At 47.7% G+C, this 21877-nt stretch overlaps 1 protein-coding gene across 3 annotated transcripts; it reads left to right on the top strand.

Moving 5' to 3' along the window:
- Nucleotides 1-1330: 1330 nt before the first annotated feature.
- On the top strand, nt 1331-21422 carry CDK9 (cyclin dependent kinase 9). Of its 3 annotated transcripts, none has more exons than XM_070955486.1 (7): nt 1331-1489; nt 4728-4809; nt 7792-7882; nt 11770-11936; nt 14300-14471; nt 18453-18601; nt 19962-21422. In XM_070955486.1, the coding sequence occupies exons 1-7, from the start codon at nt 1398-1400 to the stop codon at nt 20325-20327; spliced, it is 1119 nt and encodes a 372-aa protein (XP_070811587.1). In that variant the 5' UTR covers nt 1331-1397; the 3' UTR covers nt 20328-21422. The 3 variants fall into 3 exon arrangements, with proteins under 3 accessions (XP_070811587.1, XP_070811588.1, XP_070811589.1); XM_070955487.1 differs by having other exon boundaries at nt 1349-1450; XM_070955488.1 differs by lacking the exon at nt 18453-18601 and having other exon boundaries at nt 1349-1489.
- The last annotated feature ends 455 nt before the right edge of the window (nt 21423-21877 follow it).

A 21877-nucleotide genomic window follows, 5' to 3' on the forward strand; every position in this document is an offset into this window, starting at 1 on the left:
TTTAGTCCTTCTTATGTCTTAGGTGTATAAATAAAAAGTCCAGTTTGTGGGTAACTTTAGATGAGAACTTTTTCCAATTTCCCCCCAAATTTAATTGCATGAATCTTTGCAAATATGCATCCTTGGAAAGGCGAGGAAATTTTTGTTTCAGGCTTCTTCCCTTGCAAAAACGGGGACGAGAGGTAAAGCCTTGCCTCCAAAAACCATCATTCCCTCCCAGAGCCCATCCTCCCCTATGATCTCATCATAGCCTCCCCAAGCCCATCATCCCCTCTGATTTCATCATCCTCTCCAAGAGCCCATCCTCCCCTCTGATCTCATCCTCCCCTCCCAAAGCTCATCCTCCCCTCCCAGAGCCCATCCTCCCCTCCAATTTCATCATCCCCTCCCAAAGCCCATCATCCAGTGGTGAAATCCAATTTTTTTTTACTACCGGTTCTATGGGCGTGGCAGGGGAAGGATACTGTAAAGTCCCCATTCCCACCCCATTCTGGGCACAGGCAGAGGTGGTATTTGCCGGTTCTCCAAAGTGCTCAAAATTTCCGCTACCGGTTCTGAGAACTTGTCAGAACCTGCTGGATTTCACCCCTGCCATCATCCCCTCCCAGAGGACATCATCCCCTCCGATTTCATCCTCCCCTCTTAGAGCCCATCCTCCCCTCCCAGAGCCCATCATCCCCTCCGATCTCATCATAGCCTCCCAGAGCCCATCATCCCCTCCGATCTCATCATAGCCTTCCAGAGCCCATCATTCCCTCCCAGAGCCCATCATCTCCGATCTCATCATAGCCTCCCAGAGCCCATCATCCCTTCTGATCTCATCATTCCCTCCCAGAGCCCATCATCCCCTCCCATCTCAACCTCCCCTCCGATCTCATCATAGCCTCCCAGAGCCCATCATCCCCTCCCAGAGCCCATCATCTCCGATCTCATCATAGCCTTCCAGAGTCCATCATCCCCTCCCAGAGCCCATCATCTCCGATCTCATCATAGCCTTCCAGAGCCCATCATCCCCTCCCAGAGCCCATCATCTCCGATCTCATCATCCCCTCCCAGAGCCCATCATCCCCTCCCAGAGCCCATCCTCCCCTCCCATCTCATCCTCCTCCCCTCCCTCCGCCTCCGCCTGCTGTTCCCCCCCCCCACCAGGAGCACGTGGAAGAGCCGGGCGGGGCGTGGGGTGGGCGGGGCGGGGAGCTTCGGACTGCTCCTCCCAGGCTGCCCCGCGGCGGGCCCCGCCTCCCTCCCTCCCTCCCCTCTTCCCCGTCGCGCGCGCCGGAAGTGCTGAAGGGGCGATGGAGGGGCCGGGCGGAAGCGGTGCCGGAAGCGCCCCTGCGCGCTCGGGGGAAGGAGGCTGCCGGCAGCCCTCGGAGTTTGGGGCCGCGCCGGGGACCGCCATGGCCAAGCAGTACGACGCGGCCGAGTGCCCCTACTGCGACGAGGTCTCCAAGTACGAGAAGCTGGCCAAGATCGGGCAGGGCACCTTCGGGTGAGGCTCCCCTCCCCCCCCTCCCACGTGGGCTGGGACTCCCTAGCCCATCGTCCCCTCCCGCAACACCCCACCACCATCACCACCACCACCCTTGGACTACAGGCCTCATCCTCCCCAGGCCCTCCCCCTTCTCCCTGGGGGGGACTCCCTAGCCCATCGTCCCCTCCCGCAACACCCCCCCACCACCCTTGGACTACAGGCCCCATCCTCCCCAGGCCCTCCCCCTTCTGCCTGGGGGGGACTCCCTAGCCCATCGTCCCCTCCCGCAACACCCCACCGCCGCCGCCACCCTTGGACTACAAGCCCCATCCCCCCCGGACTGCAGGCCGTCCTGCCCCTGCGCTGCCTGCTCGCACCCCCTCCCCCGCTCCCATGGTGCACAGCCGCCCCCCCTTGGACGGGCTTGGAAGACCCATCTTCCCCTCCCATTTGGGGGCACACAACCCCCCCAATCACCACCACTACCCTTGGACTACAAGCCCCATCCTCCCCAAACCCTCCCCCTTCTGCTTGGGGGGACTCCCTAGCCCATCGTCCCCTCCCACAAACCCCCCCCCCCCACCATCACCACCACCACCCTTGGATTACAAGCCCCATCCTCCCCAAACCCTCCCCCTTCTGCCTGGGGGGGACTCCCTAGCCCATCGTCCCCTCCCACAAACCCCCCCCACCATCACCACCACCACCCTTGGATTACAAGCCCCATCCTCCCCAAACCCTCCCCCTTCTGCCTGCTTGCACCCCCACTCCCATTGTGCACAGCCGCCCCCCCCTTGCATGGGCTTGGAAGACCCATTGTCCCCTCCTGTTAAGGGACACCCAACCCCCTCCCATCATCATCACCACCACCACCACCACCCTTGGACTACAAGCCCCATCCTCCCCATCCCCCCCCCCGGACTGCAGGCCCTCCTGCCCCTGCGCTGCCTGCTCGCACCCACCCACCCACCCCCTGCTCCCATGGTGCACAGCACGGGCAAAGGGATTGGAAGACCCATCATTCCCGGCCAGAGGGCACCCTTCCCCATTTGGAGGCAGCCCTGAAGCTTGGTCGATCAGAAAAGTTCGAATCTCTTAGTACAGGTCTCCCTGTTGGGAGCAGGGAGGGTTGGGGTTGGGCTGGATGACCTCCAAGGTCCCTTCCGACTTTTGTTTGCTGTTAGCACGGACTCCCCCCACCCTCCATCTCCTTGGGGAGCCCCCTCCCAGCATCCTCTATTGAGGGGTGGGGAAAGAAAGAAACAGAGCTCTTCCTCCCCCAATACCCCAGCTCAGGAAGATGGGGATTGTAGTCCAGGAAGCTGCAATGAGTGGGTGGGTGGGCTTGTAGTCTCGGGTTAGTCGCTTCTTGCCCCTTTCTCCCCATGTGCTTTTGATCCTCTGGCCATCATCTCCCTTTTTATTCCTTTTTTTTTTTTGAGAATTTTTTTTTTATTTTAAAACCAAAACCAGAACAGAGCCTTGGTAGCGCAGCAGACTAAAGCACTGTTATTAACATTCAGCTGTCTGCAATTACTGCAAGTTCGAATCTCGCCAGGCTCAAGGTTGACTCAGCCTTCCATCCTTTCTAAGGTAGGTGAAATGAGGACCCAGTTTGTGGGGGCAATAAGGTGACTTTGTATAAATATACAAAAATATGAAGGCTATTGCTTAATGCATTGTAAGCCGCCCTGAGTCTCCGGAGAAGGGTGGCATATAAATAATAATAATAATAATAATAATAATAATAATAATAATAATAATAATAATAATAATAATAATAATAATTTTATTTCTATACCGCCCTTCTCCCGAAGGACTCAGGGCGGTGTACAGCCAATTTAAAAACACAGGACACAACAATGATTAAAAATTAAAATAATTAAATAAATTTGGCCGATTTCAAACCCCCAAAATTAAAATACCCCAATTTAAAATTATTATATTGATAGCCCTGCCTGGCGGAACAACAGATCAAATTAAAACAAATCAAATTAAAAACAAAACAAAAACAAAACCATCATCCTTCCAAACAATTATAGACAGTGAGTCGAACGGTTCCTATTCTCTTGTGCGTAAATCCATTTCTAAAATACCAATTTATAACAGAAACTTAGGAAACTTAGAAACTTAGGGAAAAAAAAAACATTGGATACTTTATCTTTGCATCAACCTCATAGTTCATACTTCCGTGATTTATTATCTATCCATTGATCAAACAAATCCCAAATAACATTGTTTTATCTTCCTGTTCTCTAATTTCAAATGTCAATTTACTCGTTTCAGCACATCCCATCATTTTCTTAATAATCTCATCATCAGTAGGTAACTTCTCTCCTTTGCCATCATCTTCCTTTTTCAATCCTCCACCCCGTTCCCCCCCCCCCACAAATACACACAAACACACAACACAGTGGGACCTTCCCTTGTGTTAGAGACCTTAAATTGCCCCTCCTGGCATTTATTTATTTATTGGTTCGATTTATATGCCGCCCTTCTCCGGAGACTCAGGGCAGTTTACAATGCGTTAAGCAATAGCCTTCATACTTTTGTATATATCTATATCTATATCTATCTATCTATCTATCTATCTATCTATCTATCTATCTATTTAATTTGATTTATATGCCGCCCTTCTCCGGAGACTCAGGGCGGCTTACAATGCATTAAGCAATAGACGTCATACCTTTTGTATATACCTGCTTACTAGGGCTTTTTGGGGTCCCCCTGAGCAGTGTTCTTTTTTATACAAAGTCATCTTATTGCCCCCACAATCCGGGTCCTCATTTTACCTACCTTGGAAGGATGGAAGGCTGAGTCAACCTTGAGCCTGGTGAGATTCGAACTCGCAGTAATTGCAGGCACTAAGTGCTACTTTAACAGCGCTTTAGTCCGCTGCTCCACCAAGGTGAGCTGAGCTCATCCGTCGATCTTTGCCCCCTGGCACAGGGACCCCCTTTATTTTTTTTTCACCCCACCTCGAGCCTCTGAATCTCGGCACGGAGGGAGAAAGAGACCTCACGAGCTCCTTCAGCCGGTCCTCCGTCCTCCCGCATTATGGGCCCATCAGCCCCAGCCTTTGCCATCGTTGTTGGTCTCCCAGCAACGGAGATTCCGGAGCAGAGGCTGATGGAACCCAGTGGGGGGGAAGAACCATCTTCCATCGGGCTCCCTCCCAACAAGCTATCATTCCTGGTTTACTCGGCCGATCCAGCTTTGCCTAACCGGCTTCCCCTCTTAACGCTCTTCTCTGCAGGGAGGTCTTCAAAGCCAAACATCGGCAGACAGGCAAGAAGGTGGCGCTGAAGAAAGTGCTGATGGAGAATGAAAAAGAGGGGGTGAGTTGACTGTCTCGGGGGGGGGGACTCGCCCCACACATCTGGGTGGAATAAACAGGCAATGGGAGAGAAACTGTGAAGGGGAGGGGGGGAAAGGAAAATCTGGGGTGCTTCTTCAGAGAAAGGAGGGGCAGAGCAGCAAATTTAAAGGGCAGACGCTTTCAGGAAACGTGAAAATCAAGCACAGAACTCTTGCTCTCGCAGCACTGATGCTGTAACCTAGTTTGGTCATGAAATGTCTACAGGAAAACCACAGCCCTTTTCTTCCTCCTCCTCCTCCTCCTCTCTCTTTCATCCTCCTCCTCTCCACAAGCCCCACTCTTCCAGCCCTTTACTTCCTTCTTAATTCTCTTCCCTCCTCCTCCTCTCCACACACCTCACTCTTCTAGCCCAGATGATGTAACCTAGTCTGGTAATGAAACGTCTCCAAGGAAACCACCAAGCTCACAGCCCTTTCAGAAAAGTTGTTAGTTCGGCGGTTCAAATCCCTAGTACAGGTCTCCTGCGTGAACAGGGGGTTGGACTAGATGACCTCCAAAGTCCCTTCCAACTCTGTTACAGTTAACTTCTCCTCTTCCATCCTTCTCCTCTCCACAAGCCTTGCTCTTCTAGCCATTTTCTTCCTCCTCCTCTCTTCTCCATCCTTCTCCTCTTCACAAGCTCCACTCTTCTAGCCATTTTCTTCCTCCTTCCTTCCTTCTCTTCCATCTTTCTCCTCTCCACAAACCCCACTTGGCAAGCCCAGTTTGATGTAACCTAATTTGGTAACGAAACGTCTCCAAAAAAAATCCACCGAGCTCAAGAGACCGTCATGGACCCCTCTGTTACTTTGATCTGTGGCTCTGTGCCACAGATCTTATCCTCTTTAATTTTGCCAAGTCTAAAACCTGATTAAGGGACACGCTGGCTCAGTGGCTAAGACGCTGAGCTTGTTGATCGAAAGGGTCGGCAGTTCAGCAGTTCGAATCCCTGGTGCTGCATAATGGGGTGAGCTCCCATTACTTGTCTCAGCTCCTGCCAACCTAGCAGTTCGAAAGCACCTAAAAAATGCAAGTAGGAAAATAGGGACCACCTTTGGTGGGAAGGAAACAGCGTTCCGTGCGCCTTTGGCGTTGAGTCATGCCGGCCACATGACCACGGAGACGTCTTTGGACAGCGCTGGCTCTTCGGCTTTGAAACGGAGACGAGCACCGCCCCCTAGAGTCGGGAACGACTAGCACAGATGTGCGAGGGGAACCAAAATCTGATTAAAATAAACCTACCTAAATCAACGATGGATTTGCAATGGATTCTTTGACTGAGCATTTAATTTATTGGAAAGGATGTGGGATTAGTGTGGTGCGTGAACTTTGCTCCTTTATAAGTCACACACCAGGTTTTGCAAAATGGGTAAACCTGATCAGTTGATCTACTATTGCAAAACTTGTTTTCTTTCTTCACAACCTTTGAGGATCCATCTGATTGTGTGTTTGTAGCTGCGCTGTTCATTTTCCTCCTTGGTGACCAAATCAACTGGAATTTAGTGGGACTCGCCATTATGTTTTTTGCAGCCTTATAAGTAGAGCAGAAATAGAATTTATTCAGTTTTAAATAGTCACCACTTGAATGGTGGATCATGGAGTCCTTGGTTGTTTTCTTGCCGATGTCTATAGAGATTCTCAGTCATCCAGGTCCCAAAAGAGCTTTTTTCAAGAGGCAGCTGGACTTCCTCCTTAATTCTTCGAAGCCGTTTCGCTTCTCCTCCCAGGAGCGTCTTCAGTTCGCATAAACCCTTCCGTTCTCCACCATTCAGTCAGAACCCAAAGAAGCTTCTCGGAGGAGAAGCAAAAACATCTTCAGGGAAAAAACCCAAGAAAATCCAGTTGCCTCTTGAAAAAAAAACACCTTGCAAAACATTTCATTGCCCAACTCGGGAAAATCATCAGTGCTAAAAAGGGAGGGGGGTTTATTCTCTGTTTATCTACTGGTGGATTGTGTTGGCTGGAGTTCTTGATTGTGCTTGGATAAGGCTTTTCTTTACTGTTTGGTTCCATAGTTCCTTGATTGGGGTATTGTTTACTTGATTGTTGGTCTGGTATTAATCCCTGCTTATCTGTGTGATGATTAGCTCGCCTTGGCAGTCTTTTCTGGTTCTTTTTTTTTATTTTATTGATTTTACAACAACACAACACAACATACAAAGCAAAACACACGATATGTGTTTCTTTTTACATATCAGTTTCGTTCCTCCTACTTTCTACTATATACATTCCCCTTTTTTCTCATCCTTTATTATCATTATCTTTATCGTCCCTTTATTTTTAATTTTCTTCATTTACAATATTTTACATGTTTGTCACCTTCTTCTCTCCATCATTTATTCACCTTTACTTTTCCTAATCTCGAGCCACTCATACCACTTAGTCCATAGTTGATAATATTCTGTATCTTCCTTTCTTTCGTTAATTTATCCATCTCCGCACAGTCCAGGATTTTCTTAATTATTTCTTCCTCTGTTGGGATCTTTTCACTTTTCCAGGACTGTGCATAGACTATCCTTGTAATTATATGCAGAATCAAATATCTAATTTCTTTACTGTAAGTTCTGTTCAATATCCCCAGTAAAAAACGTTTCTGGTTTCCAAGCCATATTATAGCCAATTATCTCTCCAACTTCTAATTTTAATCCCATTTTTTTTTCCGCATCGGGACATGTCCACCAGAAATTTTGTTTCTTTTTGAATCCTCTCTTTTATTTTTATTTTTTTTTAAAGATAGTTTTTATTAAACAATTTTAAAAACCGAAGGGGAAAAAAAAAGGATAAAAAACACAGTAAAAAAACAAGACAAACATAACAATGCATCCTATTTTTACAGCCTTTCTGCATCGGCACGAATCCTCTCTTTTAAATGACCTGTTTCCCCAGCTTGAAATTATGGTGAAGTGTGTCCCTTCCTGCTTTTTGTGTGCAAATATGGTGCATCTCTTTTTTTATCTTCTAGTTTCCAATCACAGCTTTACGGGAGATTAAAATCCTGCAGTTGCTGAAACACGAAAATGTCGTCAATCTCATTGAAATTTGCCGGACTAAAGGTAAATTTGTCTGCAAACTGCTAGGGCTTAATTTTAATCTGCTGGCATAAATTAGCCTCCAATGTCAATTTAACAGACGGTTGTGGAAGGGAAGAGCTGCATGTTCGAATCAAACGGCTGTTAAATCTGAACTGGCTTCGTGGTGCCAATTTTGGTCGTTTTGGTACAGTGTTTCTCAACTTTGGAAATTCTTAAAATGTGTGGACTTTTAACTCCCAGAATTCCCTAGCCAACATGGCTGGCTGGGGAATTCTGGGAATTTTTTTTTTTTTTTTTAAATTTGATTTATATGCCGCCCTTCTCCGGAGACTCAGGGCGGCTTACAATGCGTTAAGCAATAGCCTTCATACTTTTGTATATTTATACAAAGTCAGCTTTTCTTTCTTTCTTTCTTTCTTTCTTTCTTTCTTTCTTTCTTTCTTTCTTTCTTTCTTTCTTTCTTTCTTTCCTTCCTTCCTTCCTTCCTTCCTTCCTTCCTTCCTTCCTTCTTTCTCTTTCTCTTTCTTTTCTATTTTTTTAAATTTGATTTATATGCCACCCTTCTCCGGAGACTCAGGGCGGCTTACAATGCGTTAAGCAATAGCCTTCATCCTTTTGTATATTTATACAAAGTCAGTTTATTGCCCCCACAAACTGGGTCCTCATTTAACCTACCTTAGCAAGGATGGAAGGCTGAGTTAACCTTGAGCCTGGCAAGATTCGAACCTGCAGTAATTGCAGGCAGCTGTGTTAATAACAAGGTGCTTTAAAGCACTGTACTACCAAGGAGTTGAAGTCCATACATCTTAAAAAGTTACTAAGGTTGAGAAACATTGGAATAATCCAGGGGTCTCCAAACTTGGGAACTTTAAATCTTTTGTGGACTTCAATTCCCAGAATTCCTCAGCCAACATGGCTTCTTGGCTGAAGCATGGCGGGCTGAGGAATTCTGGGAGTTGAAGTCCACAAGTCTTAAAGTTCCCAAGTTTGGAGACCCCTGGAATAATGGATATCAAATACAGGTAGTCCTTGATTTACGACCACAATTGAGCCCCAAATTTCTGTTGTTAAGTGAAACATTTGTTAAATGAGTTAAATGCCCCATTTTATGACCTTTTTTTGCCACAGTTAAGTGAATAAGTGCAGCTGTTAAATTAGTAACCCAGTTGTTAAGTGAATCAGGCTTCTCTGTTGACGTCGGAAAAGGGGATCACATGACCCCCGGGACACTGTGACTGTCAGTTGCCAAGCGTCTGAATTTTGAACCATGGGGGAGGGGGTGCTGCAACGGTCATAAGTGTGAAAAACTGTCTTAAGTCACTTTTTTTCAGTGCTGCTGTTACTTGGAACAATCACTAAATGAATTGTTGTAAGTCAAGGACTTCCTGTGCACACGGCTAGGGAATTCGACACTTTTTGCCCCAACGATACCATTCGATCTGAATTCCATTAAATGAAATTAAGGTTTCATGAAAGTAATGAAATCAGTTAAGAGTTGCTAAGGGAAACGTAAAATTTTGTCCACGGCATTGTGGCTTACAACCATAAAGACCAGGCTCCATTACGGTCGTAAGTCGAATACCTGTCTTAAAAAAAAGGCTAATATAATCCACGGGGAAGGAGGAACCAAACAAAATGGACAAACGATGAAGTGTTTGGAATAGCACGGGTGTCAGCAACCTGGTGCTCCGGAGCCGCATGTGGCTCTTTGGGCCCTCTGCTGTGGCTCCCTGTCGAGTGATCCCACCACTGGCTGGCCCCATCCCTCGTCCTCCCCTCCCGGTCACTCCTCACCTGGCCTGAGAAGGTAAGGGCGATGGGGGGGGGTGGAGAAGCAGCCAGGGCAGAGACAGAGATAGAGAGAGGGAGAGAGAGAGAGAGACATAGAGAGATACAGAGAGAGAGGGAGAGAGAGAGACATAGAGAGATACAGAGAGAGAGGGAGAGAGAGAGAGATAGAGAGATACAGAGAGAGAGGGAGAGAGAGACATAGAGAGATACAGAGAGAGGGAGAGAGAGAGACATAGAGAGATACAGAGAGAGAGGGAGAGAGAGATAGAGAGATACAGAGAGAGAGGGAGAGAGAGACACACATAGAGAGATACAGAGAGAGGGAGAGAGAGAGAGACAGAGAGATACAGAGAGAGAGGGAGAGAGACATAGATACAGAGAGAGGGAGAGAGAGACAGAGAGATACAGAGAGAGAGGGAGAGAGAGACAGATAGAGAGAGAGGGACATAGAGAGATACAGAGAGAGGGGGAGAGAGAGATAGAGTGATACAGAGAGAGGGAGAGAGAGACATAGAGAGATACAGAGAGAGGGGGAGAGAGAGACATAGAGAGATACAGAGAGAGAGAGAGAGACATAGATACAGAGAGGGGGAGAGAGAGACATAGATACAGAGAGAGGGAGAGAGAGAGACATAGAGAGATACAGAGAAAGAGGGAGAGAGACATAGATACAGAGAGAGGGAGAGAGAGAGACAGAGATACAGAGAGAGAGGGAGAGAGAGAGACAGATACAGAGAGAGAGGGAGAGAGAGAGACACATAGACAGATAGAGAGAGGGAGAGAGAGAGAGACATACAGAGATACAGAGAGAGGGGGAGAGAGACAGATACAGAGAGAGGGAGAGAGAGAGATAGAGAGATAGAGAGAGGGAGAGAGAGAGACACACATAGAGAGATACAGAGGGAGAGAGAGAGACAGAGATACAGAGAGAGAGGGAGAGAGAGACACACATAGAGAGATACAGAGAGAGGGAGAGAGAGAGAGACATAGAGAGATACAGAGAGAGAGACATAGATACAGAGAGAGAGGGAGAGAGAGAGACAGAGATACAGAGAGAGAGGGAGAGAGAGAGACAGAGATAGAGAGGGAGAGAGAGAGAGACATAGAGAGATACAGAGAGAGGGGGAGAGAGAGACAGATACAGAGAGAGAGGGAGAGAGAGACATAGAGAGATACAGAGAGAGAGGGAGAGAGACATAGATACAGAGAGAGAGGGAGAGAGAGACAGAGATACAGAGAGAGAGGGAGAGAGAGAGACACAGAGAGATACAGAGAGAGGGAGAGAGAGAGACAGAGATACAGAGAGAGAGGGAGAGAGAGAGAGACATAGAGAGATACAGAGAGAGAGGGAGGGAGGGGAGAGAGAAATATGTCAAAAGGTTTTTGTGGTTCCCATTGTTTTTTAACAACCGGTTCTCTGCCCTAATGACCAGCTGGGTAGGCGTGGCTAGATGGGGTCATGTGACTGGTGGAAGTGAGTGACATCGAGTTGGCCACGCCCACCCAGGTTTTGTGGCTCCCGGTGTTTTCTTTTCTGTGGGAAACGGGTCCAAATGGCTCTTTGAGTAGCCGATCAATGTCTATGGAGATTCTCAGCTCATGGTTCACCGAAGGTGCTCTTTTTTTTTTTTCTTTTCATGAGGCAACTGGACTTCTCTGGGTTTTTCTTTGAAGACGTTTCACTCCTCATCCAAGAAGCTTCTTCAGCTCCGACTGGATGGCGGGGAATGGAAGAAAAAAATTTTTTATTTCCGGGAAAATTTATTTTTTTTTATTTTATTTTTTATTTATTTTATTTCAAATTATTTAACGAAATTATTCGTTAATTTCGAAATTAACGGACTGCGGGAACCATTTGCGCTTCGGTTTGTGACGCGGGCCCCAACGACTCTTTAAAAGGATGCAAAAGGACCAACTGTCTGCAAGGAGTATCAATCCTTCCATTCCCCACCACCATCCAGTCAGAACTGAAGAAGCTTCCTGGATGAAAAGCGAAACATCTTCAAAGAAAAAAAAAAACCCAGAAAAGTCCAGTTGCTTCTTGGAAGAAGAAGAAAAAAAACCATCTTTGGGAACATCGGATAAAATCTCAAATTATTTTCCTTTCCTCCCTGCAGCTTCTCCCTACAATCGTTGCAAAGGCAGCATCTACCTGGTCTTCGACTTCTGCGAGCACGACCTGGCTGGCCTTCTCAGCAACGCCCACGTCAAGTTCACGCTCTCCGAGATCAAGAAAGTCATGCAGATGCTTTTGAATGGCCTCTACTACATCCACCGGAATAAGGTGAGAGGTGTCCCTTTCTGGACCGGGACGCCTTGCGCACGGTCACTCACGCCCTCGTCACCTCCCGTCTGGACTATTGTAACGCTCTCTACATGGGGCTCCCCTTGAAGAGCACTCGGAGGCTCCAACTGGTCCAGAATGCGGCCGCGCGGGTGGTTATGGGCGCACCTCGTTATGCCCATGTAACACCTCTCCTGCGCGAGCTGCACTGGCTCCCAGTGGTCTTCCGAGTGCAATTCAAGGTGTTGGTCACCACCTTTAAAGCGCTCCATGGCATAGGACCAGGATATCTACGGGACCGCCTTCTGCCACCAACAGCCTCCCACCGACCAGTTCGCTCCCACAGAGAGGGACTCCTCAGGGTGCCGTCAGCCAAGTTATGTCGGCTGGCGACACCCAGGAGGAGAGCCTTCTCTGTGGGAGCTCCTGCCCTCTGGAATGAATTGCCCCCGGATATTCGTAACATCTCTGACCTCCGGGTTTTTCGCTGCGCCCTCAAGACCCTACTGTTCTGACAGGCGGGGGCTATCAAATTGATTGATTTTAAATTGGGTTTTAATTTTGGGTTTTAAAATTCGGCCAAAACTATTTAATGATTTTAATTAATTTTAGCTAGATATTGTATATTTGTATTTTAATTTTGGCTGTACACCGCCCTGAGCCCTTCGGGAGAATGGGCGGTATATAAATAAAATTAAGTAAGTAAGTAAGTGTGGGTGGGTTTCCCTTCGGGCTTCTTAGACCGCGGAAATATGGGCTGCTCTTTCTTTGAAAACAACAACAAATATTTCTCCCACTCACGGCAGTAATACTATTATTAAATTTGCAGAAGATACAACAGTGGTGGGACTCATTTCCGGGTGGGGGTTAGGGGGGACGAGTCTGCCTATCGAGACGAGGTGGGCCGGTTGCTTTCGTGGTGTGGAGACAATAACTTGGTCCTTAACCCCAATAAGACCAAGGAGCTTATTATAGTGAACTGCAGAAGGAATAGATCAAGACATCCAGCCCTTGCTTATCAATGGAGACCGAGTGGAGCAAGTGGCCAGTTTTAAGTTTCTGACTGTTGTCATAAAAAGAGGACCTGACCTGGGGCGCTCACATTGCAGCACTGGTCAAAAGGGCCCAGCAGAGATTCTACGACCTGAGACTTACTACACCTGTGTATGGTTTGCCCATCGCACAGTGGCAGATAGGACAGCGCTCCAAAGGGTCAACGTCATTGCCCAGAGGATCATTAGTTGGCCTCTCCCCTCCTTGGAAAAGCTTTATAGCTCCCACTGCCTTAAAGGTAAAGGTTCCCCTCGCACATGCGTTCCTGACTCTAGGGGGCGGTGCTCGTCTCCGTTTCAAAGCCGAAGAGCCAGCGCTGTCCGAAGACGTCTCCGTGGTCATGCGGCCGGCATGACTCAACACCAAAGGCGCACGGAATGCCGTTCCCTTCCCACCAAAGGTGGTCCCTGTTTTTCTACTTGCATTTTTTTTACGTGCTTTCGAACTGCTAGGTTGGCAGAAGCTGGGAGAAGTCACGGGAGGTCACCCCCGTTAACGCGGCACTAGGGATTTGAAACGCTGAACTGCCGACCTTTCGATCGAGAAGCTCAGCGTCTTAGCCACTGAGCCACCATGTTCCTACTCCCTTAGGAAAGTTCAAAACATTTTTAAAGATCCATCTCACCCTGGGCACCCCCCCTTTTTTTTTTTTTTTTGAACTATTACCATCTGGCAGACGGTACAGGATCATAAAAACAAGGACAAATAGGCTGAAAAACAGCCTCTATCCCAGAGCAGAAACTATATTGAATTCTATTGTATAGTGGAGGGGTCTGCAACCTTAAACACTCAAAAGAGCCATTTGGACCCGTTTCCCACAGAAAAGAAAACACCGGGAGCCACAAAACTCTTCCCGTGCCTGACTATTTCCTGAGCAGCCACAAAACTAACATATGGAGTCGAATTAAATGTTCTGTTTTCTTCTGAAACTTTTCTTGGATTTATCCATGTTGGCCTACCGGGGGTGGAAAAGCTCAATAAGTTGTGTGCCGGCAGTGTTGCATATTGGCGGTTGTGACGCATATTTTGAGCAACAGGGAGCCGCAGCAGAGGGGTGAAAGAGCTATATGCGGCTCCAGTATAGTTTAATATTAATATTAATATAGTTTAATATTAGTTTAGTTTAGTATAGTTTAATATTAATGCAATATCAGGGGTTTTCAGTTCAATTGTATAGAAGGCGAAGGATGTGCGTTTGTGTTTTATTTTTATAGTTAAACTGGACACTGAAGATGGCGTTTAATTTCTTGGTACGAGGTGCAATGACAATAAAGTAAACCCAACTCTCCATCTTTTTCCCCCCCTTTCAGATCCTTCACCGAGATATGAAAGCCGCCAACGTGCTCATCACACGGGACGGCGTCTTGAAATTGGCCGATTTTGGCTTGGCCCGAGCTTTCAGCCTGGCTAAAAACAGCCAGCCGAACCGCTACACCAACCGAGTGGTGACTTTGTGGTACCGTCCACCAGAACTGCTGCTCGGTAAGGAGGAGTCGGTCAACCTTTGGGTTCTTCTCTTCTGCTTGTGGACTGATGGAGTATCGGAGCTCCATACGTAATTTCAGTTCCCATATGGCTGGGCTCACTCATGAATTATGGGCCTTGGGTCAACCTTTGGGTTCTTCTCTTCTGCTTGTGGACTGATGGAGTATCGGAGCTCCATACGTAACTTCAGTTCCCATATGGCTGGGCTCACTCATGAATTATGGGCCTTGGGTCAACCTTTGGGTTCTTCTCTTCTGCTTGTGGACTGATGGAGTATCGGAGCTCCATACGTGACTTCAGTTCCCATATGGCTGGGCTCACTCATGAATTATGGGCCTTGGGTCAACCTTTGGGTTCTTCTCTTCTGCTTGTGGACTGATGGAGTATCGGAGCTCCACACGTACCTTCAGTTCCCATATGGCTGGGCTCACTCATGAATTATGGGCCTTGGGTCAACCTTTGGGTTCTTCTCCTTTGCTTGTGGACTGATGGAGTATCGGAGCTCCACACGTACCTTCAGTTCCCATATGGCTGGGCTCACTCATGAATTATGGGCCTTGGGTCAACCTTTGGGTTCTTCTCTTCTGCTTGTGGACTGATGGAGTATCGGAGCTCCATACGTAACTTCAGTTCCCATATGGCTGGGCTCACTCATGAATTATGGGCCTTGGGTCAACCTTTGGGTTCTTCTCCTTTGCTTGTGGACTGATGGAGTATCGGAGCTCCATACGTAACTTCAGTTCCCATATGGCTGGGCTCACTCATGAATTATGGGCCTTGGGTCAACCTTTGGGTTCTTCTCTTCTGCTTGTGGACTGATGGAGTATCGGAGCTCCATACGTGACTTCAGTTCCCATATGGCTGGGCTCACTCATGAATTATGGGCCTTGGGTCAACCTTTGGGTTCTTCTCTTCTGCTTGTGGACTGATGGAGTATCGGAGCTCCATACGTAACTTCAGTTCCCATATGGCTGGGCTCACTCATGAATTATGGGCCTTGGGTCAACCTTTGGGTTCTTCTCCTTTGCTTGTGGACTGATGGAGTATCGGAGGTCCATACGTAACTTCAGTTCCCATATGGCTGGGGTCACTCATGAATTATGGGCCTTGGGTCAACCTTTGGGTTCTTCTCTTCTGCTTGTGGACTGATGGAGTATCGGAGGTCCATACGTAACTTCAGTTCCCATATGGCTGGGCTCACTCATGAATTATGGGCCTTGGGTCAACCTTTGGGTTCTTCTCCTTTGCTTGTGGACTGATGGAGTATCGGAGGTCCATACGTAACTTCAGTTCCCATATGGCTGGGCTCACTCATGAATTATGGGCCTTGGGTCAACCTTTGGGTTCTTCTCTTCTGCTTGTGGACTGATGGAGTATCGGAGCTCCATACGTAACTTCAGTTCCCATATGGCTGGGCTCACTCATGAATTATGGGCCTTGGGTCAACCTTTGGGTTCTTCTCTTCTGCTTGTGGACTGATGGAGTATCGGAGCTCCATACGTAACTTCAGTTCCCATATGGCTGGGCTCACTCATGAATTATGGGCCTTGGGTCAACCTTTGGGTTCTTCTCCTTTGCTTGTGGACTGATGGAGTATCGGAGGTCGATACGTAACTTCAGTTCCCATATGGCTGGGCTCACTCATGAATTATGGGCCTTGGGTCAACCTTTGGGTTCTTCTCTTCTGCTTGTGGACTGATGGAGTATCGGAAGTCCATACGTAACTTCAGTTCCCATATGGCTGGGCTCACTCATGAATTATGGGCCTTGGGTCAACCTTTGGGTTCTTCTCTTCTGCTTGTGGACTGATGGAGTATCGGAGCTCCATACGTAACTTCAGTTCCCATATGGCTGGGCTCACTCATGAATTATGGGCCTTGGGTCAACCTTTGGGTTCTTCTCTTCTGCTTGTGGACTGATGGTGTATCGGAGGTCCATACGTAACTTCAGTTCCCATATGGCTGGGCTCACTCATGAATTATGGGCCTTGGGTCAACCTTTGGGTTCTTCTCCTTTGCTTGTGGACTGATGGAGTATTGGAGGTCCATACGTAACTTCAGTTCCCATATGGCTGGGCTCACTCATGAATTATGGGCCTTGGGTCAACCTTTGGGTTCTTCTCCTTTGCTTGTGGACTGATGGAGTATCGGAGCTCCACACGTAACTTCAGTTCCCATATGGCTGGGCTCACTCATGAATTATGGGCCTTGGGTCAACCTTTGGGTTCTTCTCTTCTGCTTGTGGACTGATGGAGTATCGGAGCTCCATACGTAACTTCAGTTCCCATATGGCTGGGCTCACTCATGAATTATGGGCCTTGGGTCAACCTTTGGGTTCTTCTCCTTTGCTTGTGGACTGATGGAGTATCGGAGCTCCATACGTAACTTCAGTTCCCATATGGCTGGGCTCACTCATGAATTATGGGCCTTGGGTCAACCTTTGGGTTCTTCTCCTTTGCTTGTGGACTGATGGAGTATCGGAGCTCCATACGTAACTTCAGTTCCCATATGGCTGGGCTCACTCATGAATTATGGGCCTTGGGTCAACCTTTGGGTTCTTCTCTTCTGCTTGTGGACTGATGGAGTATCGGAGCTCCATACGTAATTTCAGTTCCCATATGGCTGGGCTCACTCATGAATTATGGGCCTTGGGTCAACCTTTGGGTTCTTCTCCTTTGCTTGTGGACTGATGGAGTATCGGAGCTCCACACGTAACTTCAGTTCCCATATGGCTGGGCTCACTCATGAATTATGGGCCTTGGGTCAACCTTTGGGTTCTTCTCTTCTGCTTGTGGACTGATGGAGTATCGGAGCTCCATACGTAACTTCAGTTCCCATATGGCTGGGCTCACTCATGAATTATGGGCCTTGGGTCAACCTTTGGGTTCTTCTCCTTTGCTTGTGGACTGATGGAGTATCGGAGCTCCATACGTAACTTCAGTTCCCATATGGCTGGGCTCACTCATGAATTATGGGCCTTGGGTCAACCTTTGGGTTCTTCTCCTTTGCTTGTGGACTGATGGAGTATCGGAGCTCCATACGTAACTTCAGTTCCCATATGGCTGGGCTCACTCATGAATTATGGGCCTTGGGTCAACCTTTGGGTTCTTCTCTTCTGCTTGTGGACTGATGGAGTATCGGAGCTCCATACGTAACTTCAGTTCCCATATGGCTGGGCTCACTCATGAATTATGGGCCTTGGGTCAACCTTTGGGTTCTTCTCTTCTGCTTGTGGACTGATGGAGTATCGGAGCTCCATACGTAACTTCAGTTCCCATATGGCTGGGCTCACTCATGAATTATGGGCCTTGGGTCAACCTTTGGGTTCTTCTCCTTTGCTTGTGGACTGATGGAGTATCGGAGCTCCATACGTAACTTCAGTTCCCATATGGCTGGGCTCACTCATGAATTATGGGCCTTGGGTCAACCTTTGGGTTCTTCTCTTCTGCTTGTGGACTGATGGAGTATCGGAGCTCCATACGTAATTTCAGTTCCCATATGGCTGGGCTCACTCATGAATTATGGGCCTTGGGTCAACCTTTGGGTTCTTCTCCTTTGCTTGTGGACTGATGGAGTATCGGAGCTCCATACGTAATTTCAGTTCCCATATGGCTGGGCTCACTCATGAATTATGGGCCTTGGGTCAACCTTTGGGTTCTTCTCCTTTGCTTGTGGACTGATGGAGTATCGGAGCTCCATACGTAACTTCAGTTCCCATATGGCTGGGCTCACTCATGAATTATGGGCCTTGGGTCAACCTTTGGGTTCTTCTCCTTTGCTTGTGGACTGATGGAGTATCGGAGGTCCATACGTAACTTCAGTTCCCATATGGCTGGGCTCACTCATGAATTATGGGCCTTGGCTTCCACCAAGCCTGGCAAATTAGGCAGGGAAAATGGGAAGTCAATCGTCATTTTCCAAAGCAGCTTTTAGGAAATCTCCCCTTTAGGAAAATTAACTCGACATTCGTTTTTTTAAGGAGAACGCGATTATGGGCCCCCCATCGATCTTTGGGGTGCCGGCTGCATCATGGCGGAGATGTGGACGAGGAGCCCCATCATGCAAGGCAACACGGAACAGCACCAGCTCACCCTGATCAGCCAGCTCTGCGGCTCCATCACCCCCGAGGTGAGAACCGACGAACTCCAGGCAGCCCTTGACTTATGACCCATTCACTTAGCGGCCGTTGGAAATAACGACGGCCCTGGAAAAAAGTGACTCAGGTCCGTGTTTTGCACTTGTGACCGTTGCAGCATTCCCCCCCCCCCCCCCCCCCCCACGGCCACGCGATCAGAATTTGGATGCCTGGCAACTGACTCGTATTAATGACGGTGGCTGTGTCACGTTGCTAGCCAAATCAATGGGGAAGCCAGATTCACTTAACAAACGTGGCAAGGAAAGTCGTAAGATGGGACAAAATTTGCTTAGCAAATATCTTACGATTGTGGCTGTTAAGTTGAGGACTACCTGTAGCTCTTTCTGTGTTTTCCAACTGAATTTTGGAAAGTTGAGCTGAGCAATAACAGAATAACAGAACTGGAAGGGGCCTTGGAGGTCTTCTAGTCCAGCCCCTTGCTCTCAAGCAGGAGACCCTATCCCATTCCAGACAGGAAGGAAGGAAAAGAGGGAGGGAAGGAAGGAAGGAAAGAAAGAAAGAAAGAAAAGAGTGAGGGAGGGAAGGAAGGAAAACAAAGAGAAAGAAAGAAGGGAAGGAGGCAGAGAGAGGAAGGAAGGAAAAGAGCAAGAGAGGGAAGGGAGAAAGAGAGGGAGAAAGAAGGGGGGAAAGGAGGGAGGGAGGAAGAAAAGCAAAGTTGGAAGGGACCTTGGAGGTCTTCTAGTCCAGCCCCCTGCTCTCAAGCAGGAGACCCTATCCCATTCCAGACAGGAAGGAAGGAAAAGAGGGAGGGAGGGAAGGAAGGAAGGAAGGAAGGAAGGAAAGAAAGAAAAGAGTGAGGGAAGGAAGGAAGGAAGGAAGGAAAACAAAGAGAAAGAAAGAAGGGAAGGAGGCAGAGAGAGAGAGAGGAAGGAAGGAAAAGAGCAAGAGAGGGAAGGGAGAAAGAGAGGGAGAAAGAAGTGGGGAAAGGAGGGAGGGAGGAAGAAGAACAAAGTTGGATGGGACCTTGGAGGTCTTCTAGTCCATCCCCCTGCTCAAGCAGGAGATCCTATACCATTTCAGACAAGTGACTGTCCAGCCTCTTCTTAAAAGCCTCCAGGGATGGAGCCCCCACAACTTCTGGTGGCAAGCAGTTCCACTGGTTAATTGTCCTCACGGTTAGGAACTTTCTCCTTAGTTCCAGGTTGCTTCTCTCCTTGATTAGTTTCCATCCATCGTTTCTCGTCCTGCCCTCAGGTGCTTTGGAGAATAAGTTGACCCCCTCCTCTTCTTTGGGGCAGCCCCTCAAATACCGGAAGACTGCTATCATATCCTCCCCTAGTCCTTTTTTCCTCTCGATGCAGGTCGTCTCTTAATTCCTCTTCCTTCTTCCAGGTCTGGCCCAACGTGGACAAATACGAGCTCTACCAGAAGCTGGACCTCCCCAAGGGACAGAAGCGCAAAGTGAAGGAGCGGCTGAAGGCTTACGTCAAAGATCCCTACGCCTTGGATCTCATCGACAAGCTGCTGGTGCTGGATCCCGCCCAGCGGATCGACAGCGACGACGCCCTGAACCACGACTTCTTCTGGTCGGATCCCATGCCCTCCGATCTCAAGAACATGCTGTCCACCCACAACCAATCCATGTTCGAGTACTTGGCCCCGCCCAGGAGGAGAGGCGGGCACATGCCCCAGCAGCCGGCCAATCAGGGCAGGAACCCCGCGGCAACCAATCAGACTGAGTTCGACCGGGTCTTTTGAATCCAAATCGCGTCGAGACGGAGATTTTAACGTATTGTGCTTTCTTATATATATATATTTTTTTATGATTTTCCCCTCTCCCCCTTTCTTTCTTTCTTTTTTTTTGGGGGGGGGGGGGGGCGACAGAACAATGGGAATAGTCGGATTCGGACGATTTCCAGGTCTCCGAAAATTGCAAATTGATGGAAAACTCTGCAAGGACCTAAATTGGACTTGGAGCCGTGGCCGAAAGTATGTGGCTTGCCATTTATTTTATTTTTATTTTATTTTATTTTAATTTTTTTTTTTTGAAACGGTTTCTTGTATCCCCGAAATGGATTCCCCCTTCCTTCCTGGATTTGGAGGTCTTTGCTCGAAGGCTGGCACGAATCGGCTGCTGTCAATTTCATATTTCGCTGCAGGGAGACGAGACTGGGAATCTGATAAAAATAAGTGCTACTCGCATTCATTGTCTTCCGGTCAAGATCCCAACCTGGGCCAAAGAATTTAGCTGGACATTGGTGACCACGGATATGATCCCGGTGTTTGCTTTTAGGCCTGTTTCTCGCAGCACAAATAGTACACTCTTGCTTTCTTTTCTTTTCTTTTTTTCTCTCTCTACCCCTCACTTTAATTTTGCAATTTTTTTCCCTCCTCTTTTTTTTTTTTTAAAAAAAGGAAAAACCCCTTTTTCCTGGGATAGTAAAATCCACGACGTGCTTCCTTCCTCCCTTTCGGAAGCTTAGCTCCCTTGCAGGAGGCTAAGCGATTTAAAAAGAAAAAAAAAAGAAAAAGAATAACCATCGGTAGTCTTGAAAAGTTTGCCGTCTCGAGCTCTTCTGACTCTTTTGATTCTGCAGGTGGAACTTTTGGTTTATCATGTTGGTCTCTTTGCGACGCCGAGACGAAATCTTCCTCGAATGAATGAAATTGGAATTGAACGCATTTATTATACCTGCTGGGGTTGGATCCTTAGCCCCGCAACAAAGGCTCGGAGTTAGTAACCTACGGATCATTTAACGTGAATTAACCCCGGGAGAAAGTAATGAATGAAGCTAGAAGAACTGCAAAAAAAAATTAAAAAATTATATATATCTATATATAAGAAAAAATTAAAAGCTATGAAAAAACAATAAAATCACGAGTGGCTTTTTTTTTTTTTTTTGTTCTGTTGTAACAAAATCAAAACACCCAGAGACACGCCAAGCCAATGATTAACTCTGTGAACTCTTGTTTATTATGGCTTGTTTGTCCATTTCAACGCGGCGTGCAAAAAAGTAAATATTGATACACAAGGCTGGGAATCCCGGCGTGGTATTATTATCGGCCATTCACAAAACTTGCTTGAAAACACACACAGACATTTACACACAAACACACAAAAGTTTTCTTTTAAAAGAGCAGGCGCTGCTTGAGTTTTTCTCGCAACTTCTAGGAAGTTTTCTGGCGGGGCTGAACGTGGCTTCCCTGAACTGGGTGAAAAATCTGCTGCTTTTAAACCCCCGGTTAAAATAGAATAATAGAATTAGGATTATAAGAATAAGGAATAGAAATAGAAATGGTATGGAATG

The sequence above is a fragment of the Pituophis catenifer genome, unplaced genomic scaffold, assembly GCF_029215685.1.
Source record: "Pituophis catenifer annectens isolate HBS135680 unplaced genomic scaffold, rPitCat1.0.hap2 SCAF_17, whole genome shotgun sequence".
In the NCBI taxonomy this organism is placed as follows: Eukaryota; Metazoa; Chordata; class Lepidosauria; order Squamata; family Colubridae; genus Pituophis; species Pituophis catenifer.

Bases quoted from the DNA above. Each gene is read 5' to 3' on its own strand.
- CDK9 (XM_070955486.1), top strand. From the start codon at position 1,398: ATGGCCAAGCAGTACGACGCGGCCGAGTGCCCCTACTGCGACGAGGTC. The intron at 4,810-7,791 runs GTGAGTTGACTG...TTTATCTTCTAG, and splicing joins TGGAGAATGAAAAAGAGGGG to TTTCCAATCACAGCTTTACG. The intron at 11,937-14,299 runs GTGAGAGGTGTC...CCCCCCTTTCAG, and splicing joins ACTACATCCACCGGAATAAG to ATCCTTCACCGAGATATGAA.